Below are 8,333 nucleotides of genomic sequence, written 5' to 3'. Positions count from 1 at the left end.
ATATACGGTTTGTCACACCTTTTGAGATACTGAAATGCCAACTTAAGTACGTAAACATTGCAACACAAAAACATGCACTTATGAGGGATAATAATTAGCATAATTAGAGTCTAAGCTGTATGAACCATCCCTTTCTCTCTTGTAGGCACACAAAAGGCGTTCTTCTTCGTACTTATCTATTTTCGTATCTAATTCTGGATCGGGATGGATACCTCAATAATTGAAGGTAGACGGAATATCTTGAGAGCTAGATGGAATATCCTGGGTACTTGATGGAATATCCTGGGAGGTGAAGGCATATGGGTCTTGAGAGAGTGGTCCTTCCCATGAATCTTGAGAATCCATATCCATTGAAGAGCTCGGCTGATATTGATGAAAAATCTGCAAAGCTTCTCAAGTGCTGCCTTGCATGTGAACTTGATCCCATGAAACCTACGTTACATCGTATGGCCATAACTCTGGGGGAATAGTGCAATTCTCTTGGCATAAGATGCTTTAGAGATTTTGATATTCACAAAGGTTTGATGAGATAAAACTTGGCAAATTTTTGTGAATTCGTGCAAATTGCTGACTGGGCTGGGGTTTATATGTGGTTGTACCAACATCTGCCGTCTCGGTTCTTACATTTCCTATGTTGGTGATAAATACCCATGGTTTATGAAAGTATGATTGTATGTCTCTCTGGTTCTAGTCTTTCTTGACGTTATTGTAATCTGAACAATTCTCTTTAAGGATAAAGAGGCTGAAACTAAAGTAACATGTCAATCATGTGTTTCTGGTTAGTGTTGTCTCCCAAGAGGGCTTTAGACAAGGTTCTAACGATCTTATTTGTGGGAAACACAATGGCTACTACATACAAGTTAAACATGTACCAAAACATCCATTTGAGTTTTTCAGGAAAATCAAAGTCTGGTGTCTATTTCAAAGGGTGAATGAATGGGTAGTCAGAGTGAAGGCCATTGGGTCTTAATAACAAACCACCATAATCTTTAAAGATTTGGTAGTGATAATGCCAAAACTGGGTTTTGAGGTTACGATCAAGTTGATGAACTCGAATCGGATCTAGAACATCCGGAAGGTACTTGTGGGAATTCCATTGATTTTCTCTCGGATCAACAATACGGAAGGTGTCTCGCATGGGTTCTTTTTTGACAAACATATTAATTGAGGAGACTGGTTGCTTGGGTCCGGATAAGAAATCTGCAAGAATATTTTTGCTTCTTGCAAGATGTTTAGTGTCAAAGGAATATTTTGAGAACTATTCCGCCCACCTTAGCAACTGGGGAAGAGGGATTTGTTTTTGCTTGAATTTCAACATCCGGGGAAAAGACGACATATCTATTTTCACGAGAAAATGACGTCCAATGAGATGGAACTCGAACTTCTTGATTTCATACTTGACAGTAAGGACCTCTTTGAAGGTGAAATAGTAGTGGATTTCTGCAGGAGTGAAACGTCCACTTTTGTAAGCACAAATGTGATGCTTACCATTGATCTCTTCAAGGAGGATAGTTGTGTAATATTTGTCACTAGCATCCGTCCGAAGGATTCTTTTGCTAGTGGATGGAATCTGCAATGGAGGGAGGTGTTGCAATGTTTCCTTTAAATAAGCAATAGCTTTGGTTTACTTTGGACCCCAAGGAGGTGCAATCTTTTTCAACATCCTTTGAAGAGGATGAAATGCTTTGAAAATTTTTGGTACAAAGTCATAGAGATAATTGACTATCCCAAGAAATGTTTGTACCTGGTTGACCGTCGGGTCTTTTGAGGGGAATTTCTGCAACTCTTCTGCAATATGGGGGCCTGGACAATAGGTTCTTTCTTTCAAATACATTCCAAGGAACTCTATTTTCTTTTGGACAATGATCATCTTTTTTCCGAGAGAGCATGATGCCATACTTGAGAACAATCTCGTGGAACCGAGTGAAGAGTTTACAGTGAGATTCTTCATCAAGACCATAAAGAAAGATGTCATCAATATAGATCCGAGCATTTGCTAAAATAAGCTGAAAAATTCTGTACATGATTTTTCGGAACAATGATGGAGCAGTTTTAAGTCCAAAAGAGACAACCGTCCATTGGAAGTGTTGGTTTGGGATACAGAAGCCGGTTTTCACGCGGTATTCGGGATGGATGCCTAATTGCTAAAATCTTGCTTTTAGATCAAACTTAGAGTAGATCTTAGCCTAGGCAAGGCTAAGGAAAAGGGAATTTTTGTGAGGTAGGGGGAATTTATCATCTTGGAGAAACCGATTCAACGACCGATAATTAACTACCAACCAAAGCTTACCGCGATTTTGTTATGCTTGCTTGTTAATATAAAAGGCTTCACAAGCCCATTGGGAATCAAAGGGTTCTATAAGACCCTAAGCAAGCAAGTCAGCACATTCTTTCTAAGCAAGTGCATGGTGTTACGGGTTCATGCTAGAATGATCGGCTTTGGTAGGATTGATATCTTCATTCTTTCCGAAGGGAAGTCTCACAAAGAAATCTGGAATTTTCCGGAGAGGATGGGAGCAAACTTGGGAAAACCGTGAGTGAGACTCAGAGTAACAGGACAAAAGACTTTGGGTGATATGATCGAGAATTTCTGGTTGGATGATAAAAAGTCTCTGGATGTCCACAAACTTTCGAAATTGGTTTTTAAATTGCAAGCTAGCGGGTACAATGGTGAGTTATAGGAGTTGAGCTAGAATATCCCAACCAATAATGAGATCCTTATCCGGAGAATTGCATCCAAGAATTTTTGCAGTGTGAGAGCACTCGGGGAAAATCTGAAGGGTAATTGGCTTATCATGGAATTTGGTTGTGAAAGTATCACCGGAAGCAGAATTGAAATACCCTGTGTAAAGTGTCCAAAGTTCTTCCGGGAGTACTTTGATATCTATACAAGATGTAGCGGCACTAGTGTCTATAAGGGCTATCACTTGGATTGATTTATCATGATCGAGGATAAAGATTTGAATGGCAACATGGGGAGAATGGAAAACGAAGGATCAAACATGAAATAAGTCGGAAGGGAAATCAGGGAAAAAGGTAAAAATGTCGCTCGGAGATTGATCGTCTAAATAAGAGGAATAGGCTTTGAGGGCAAAAAGGGTATCCGATGATGGCTTGTCATCGATAGAGAATACGGATTGACTACCATCACCATCTTTAAGGGAAATTCTCGTGCTTCGGACTATCTTCTGGATCATGTAATTGCCTTGATGCTTTGCTTGAGGGCAATTTTTAGCAAAGTGTCCTTTCTTGTTATATATATAGCACTTGTCAAATTTAGTTTTTTTCAAAGATGAATGGGAAGAATTCTTTCTCTTTCGAAGGAATTTCCATTTGCCTTTGCCATGCTTTCTTTTGCCAAAGGAGAACTTTTTGAAGTGTCTCTTCTTTTTATGACCCGAACAAGAAGGGTCATTACAGTCCTTGGAACATTTGATCTTCAAGTTTGGTCTGTCACAAATTCAGTCAAGATCTCGGTTCTCTCGAAGATAAGTTTTAAAGAGACTACTTTTGAAGCACATTTCTTCGAGAGCAACATGGATTGCTTATTGGAGTTCTCCTATCGTAGCGTTTGCTAAGGCTCTTCGTCTTGATTGTAGAATTTGCTCAATCGCTCGACCGATTTCTTTCGGGATAGAAAAAAGAAATACATACTTAAGATTTGGGTCTACGCCAAGCGGATAAAAGAGCTTATTCATTTCTTTGAAATGCCGATCAAGATCTTTCTTGGCCATATAGCAGTATTTTCGTTCAAAGAACTCCTTTCGTCCGAGTTCCTTGACATCATTAGGTTGGCCAATGAAGAACAAATGGATAAGCTGAATGGCTTCATTAAGGGACTTCGCAAGAAAGCTAATTTGATCTTGTTCTGATGTAGCTTTCCACAATTCTTTCAATGATCCAAGAAATCTCTTGGTAAACTCAAGGAGGACTTCATAGTTGCTGGATTACGTGAGATGCCTAGTGGTCGGCCAAGCATGAAACTCCTCAAGTCGTTCGAGCCACTTATGATATGGAACGTCATTAAAGGTGAAGTACTTTGATGAGAAAGAAGATGTCTCGATTGAATGGGTTTGAGCATTTGGCACATGAAAGGCTTCCGGTTACGAGGCCATATCTTCTTCTTTGACAATAGGATCTGCGGGATCTGCCATCATTATATCGGGAGTGGGCTGAGGGAGATCCGACTTAAAAGAGTTTTGAGATACTTTAAATGCAGATGAATCAGAGTCAGAAGATTCATCTTGTCATGGGTTGATGGAATCAACAGCAGAAATTGAGGGAATATGGTACTTGAGAAAACCTTCTAATGGATTCGACACCATGAATGACCGGCCGGGTAGATGGGATCATGGTGATGAAGGTGGTTCTGGTGGAGCTAAGGGTGTAGGAGGAGGCGAAGGTTGGGCCGTAGCCTTCCCTTTAGCTTGTCTATCCCGGTCCATTTTCCTCAATTGTGTACGGAGGGTTAAGACATTTTCTCTTGGAGGTGGTGCAAATGTGTTAAGAAATGCAGCAAAAGAGGATCCCGATCGAGCAGGGGATTGCGTTCGAGAGGTAGAGAACGAAGATGGGAATAGAAGAGATTCGGTAGTGAAAAGAGTTCTTTCATTCTAGAAGATTTAGATCCGGTGTTTGAGCTTTTTAATCTCATGGGTCCGATATTCCAAATAATGACCGGGTGGAATCTATTTTGTCTCAAGCAAATAAAGCTTCTTTTGAAAATTTTCTAACATCGTCTTAGACAGGGTATTTGTCCGATCCACTTGCTCTAGGCAGGTTGCAACATTACTCGGTGCTACATTACGAGCAAGTGCATTTTCTGTTTACCGGTTTAGAATAGTTTCGGCGGGAGAAGGGCCTTTGCGCCTTCCATGGATATCAACGTCATTCAAGGTTGGTACTTTAGGCGCATGGTAAAACCTCCGTTGAGGACCCGAACTTATAATATATATCTTAGAACTTAGAACCTACCATGTCCTAATTTTTAAGGTCGGTTCCAAGGTCTATACGGGTTTCACCTATATTCTTAATTGAATGATTGCGGTGAGTCATGAATTTTAATGACCACTATTTGTCATTACAAGCAAATGACCACAACTCATATTTAAACACACGAATAAATATAAGACATTAACGAAGCAAAAGTCTCAGTCATAAATATCGCCGAAAATAGAAGCTTGGATTAGTGGTTCTATTTACAAACTCATTATCGGATGCCATGGAATACTTCAAGATCGCGTGACAAGATATACCAAGAAAAACATAAAAAATTGTCGCAAATTACATTACAGTTCCACATTCTAGGTACCCGAAATCTGCTGATTGGAAAATGTTCTCCATTTTGGAATATGGATCCTACCTCCATACCTTGAAACCTAAAATTGGACAGGTTTCTATCGCTCCGATTTCAGATTTCATATCCTACCCTGAAACCTTGCCCATCTCTAATTGGCAAGAGGGTGGAGAGTGAGAAAAAGGTGGTTCGGCAATTGATTTCGCCGTCTTGTTTGGCTAGTAAGAGAGTTTTCTTTTGTTGGCCCAGTACAACGTTGACGTGGCAGTGTGAGTTAGTGGTGAGGAAGAATTAGTCTAGTAATAATAATTGAGTCATCGATCTTGTCGATTTTTTTTTTATAAAAAAAAATTGGATTCTTGCATTCACTAGTTCAGGATTTACTATGTTTTGATGCTACTTTCGGTGGTTTTTCGAACGATCTTGCCGATTCAATGAGGGCATTTTGCTTGTGGTAGTAGATTGTGTGGAGGTGAGATTTCTTAATCTCAGAGTTTCATCGCCAATTTGCTTCTAATCGCATTTTTTATATCAGTAAAGCTCATGGGTCTAATTGTTTTTATTTTAAATTATTTGGGTCTAATTGTGAAATACTGAAACTTTAGGGCGCTCTGACCAAAAGAAAAAAAAACTTCAAGGCGCATTCTGCAATTAATTCTCCATCTCCCTCGGCCTGCCCCGGTTTATCATCCATTTCCTCTCTCCGCACTTCACCATCGTTCCTCGATCTCCAATGGACGTCCGCGAGCAATCGCCGCCCACCGATTCCTCCGCCGACTCAGGGCCCAGCTCGGACTGGGCCGAGTTGACTCACGAGTGCCTGATCAACATCCTCTCTCGCCTCACCTTGGAGCAGCTGTGGACGGGGCCCTTGCTCGTCTGCAAACCGTGGCTTCGCGCTTGCAAGGACCCCTGTCTCCACTCCTCCTTCGATCTCGAGACCCGATTCGAGTCGTCCCCCGAGTCGATCCGCTGGTGGTCGCCGGAGTTCGAGCGGAGGGTCGATTCCGTCCTCCGATCGGTCGTGGGCTGGAGCGAGGGAGGTCTCACCGCGATTCGCGCTCGCCATTGCTCCGATCGCGCCCTGTACTTGGTCGCCGAAAGGTTTGGCCGATTCGATTGCATCTTTTTGTGTTCGCGGCGGTGAAATTGTCATTTTTATTACTTGAAACGGAGATGAATTGGGACATGCTTATGTTTATAAAATTAAGCATTTGTACGATGCTTCGCTGTTCCTTAGAGGACGAGAGCTCGAAGCTTGCTTTTGTTGAGTCGCTGTAGAAGTGTACAAGGATTTTAGCAAAGAGAGGATCGAACGTGTTGTTGTCTTTTCTTTGTTCAGGCATGGTGAAATCTCATTATGGCTTGCTGTCGCATCATTCAATATGGTTTCCTGTGAATTTGGAATTGATGTAGTATTCTATCTGTTGTGGTGAAATTAAACATCAGATGATGAAGTTTACAGCTTCATATTGCAATCATGACGGCTGGTCGACTGGTTCTTTCTGTTGTATGTTTTGTTATGCTAAAGCATTGCAATGATTAGCTTTGAGAAGATGCTTTTGTTTTGTGGTCTTGTTGATAATGATAATGATCTGCCCAATATTGAGGAATGGTGCACGAATTGCAATTTTCAGGTGCACGAATCTCCAGGTTCTTTCGATCAAGAGCTGCCAAAATGTCACCGATGCATCGATGGCCAAAATAGCGTTCCGTTGCACCAACCTCAGGGAACTCGATATAAGCTATTGCTATGAGGTGTCTCATGAATCTTTAGTTCTGATTGGGAGAAGCTGTCCAAATCTTAAAGTTTTGAAGAGAAACCTGATGAACTGGTTAGATCCTTCCCAACATGTGGCTGTAGTCCCCAGTGAGTATTTGAATGCTTGCCCACAAGATGGGGATTCAGAAGCTGCGGCTATAGGGAAGTTCATGCCTCGCCTGGAGCACCTTGAGATACGCTTTTCCAAGTTAACGGCGAAAGGTCTTACCTCCATTTGCGACGGTTGTATTGACCTCGTGCACTTGGACTTGTCGGGTTGTGCAAACTTGACTAGCTGTGATATCGTGAATGCAACGTCCAATTTGATGAATCTGGACATTATTAAACCAAATTTCTACATCCCCCGGTCGGTTTTCCATGCGGAGAGGTATGGCCATTGGAGGTTGTACGATGAGCGGTTCCAGACGGATGTTTTCCGAATCTGAGCAGGCAAGCTGGAAGTAGTTCTCGAGTGAAGCTAGCAAAATCTGAATAACTTTGCACGGCTTTTGGTGGGTGGTGGTTGGCAGTGTTTTTACTTTCTGGCCACACAACTTCATCTTGTGTATTTATTTCAGTACTACTCACGATATACTTGCCTATAATATGTTGATCCTTTCTTTTCTGTCCTGCTCTATTGCATCCTTCCCCTGGTTGTTCATAGGTATTCTCGTGGAATGTCTATTTCTTGCTACCGTAACTCGGTTTTCTGTAGAGGTGTGCAAAAGAATCGGAAACCTCCCGAATTGGACTGACCGGCCTTGGCCAGTTCTCATGGAAATTGATCCAATTCCTAGTTTCAATTTATTGGAATTAGTGAGTACTAGTCCGGTTTCCAGTTCCTGGTGTGGAACCGTCCACCCGGACCGCTCCTATATATATGTACATATATTTTTATTTAAGTTTATTTTTATGTTTTCATTGAAAAACCTAATTCCTAGAAGCTCAGTTACTGACCTTCAGAGGAGAGTTGGAGTCGCGTCACGCCTGCCTATTCTGAAGATATGAACTCATGCCATCATTCCGGAGGACCTCACCATCATGCTTTCGGTGCCATTAATCCATCTCCGTCGTCGTTTCTCATTAGCAAGGCAAGGTTCGAAATTTTGTGTGTTGGTACGTCTATCAACAAGAAGAACAAAGAGTAATGCCACAGTGAGGTTATGTGAAAACCAACTAGTTGTAGGGCTATTGTTGAGGGTTTGGTCTAAATCTCAGCTGGTGTTATACTGTTGAATCAAGACATTGCCCTAGCATTGCATGTAGGACTGTCAT

General features: G+C 41.6%; 1 protein-coding gene across 1 annotated transcript; it reads left to right on the top strand.

Moving 5' to 3' along the window:
* Window positions 1-5,964: 5,964 nt before the first annotated feature.
* LOC115736161 (F-box protein SKIP1-like) lies at window positions 5,965-7,719 on the top strand. The gene is made up of 2 exons (XM_030667697.2): window positions 5,965-6,400; window positions 6,934-7,719. The coding sequence occupies exons 1-2, from the start codon at window positions 6,030-6,032 to the stop codon at window positions 7,502-7,504; spliced, it is 942 nt and encodes a 313-aa protein (XP_030523557.1). The 5' UTR covers window positions 5,965-6,029; the 3' UTR covers window positions 7,505-7,719.
* Window positions 7,720-8,333: the final 614 nt, after the last annotated feature.

The sequence above is a fragment of the Rhodamnia argentea genome, chromosome 4, assembly GCF_020921035.1.
Source record: "Rhodamnia argentea isolate NSW1041297 chromosome 4, ASM2092103v1, whole genome shotgun sequence".
Classification (NCBI taxonomy): Eukaryota; Viridiplantae; Streptophyta; class Magnoliopsida; order Myrtales; family Myrtaceae; genus Rhodamnia; species Rhodamnia argentea.
This window is presented reverse-complemented; position numbering and strand designations above follow the sequence as displayed.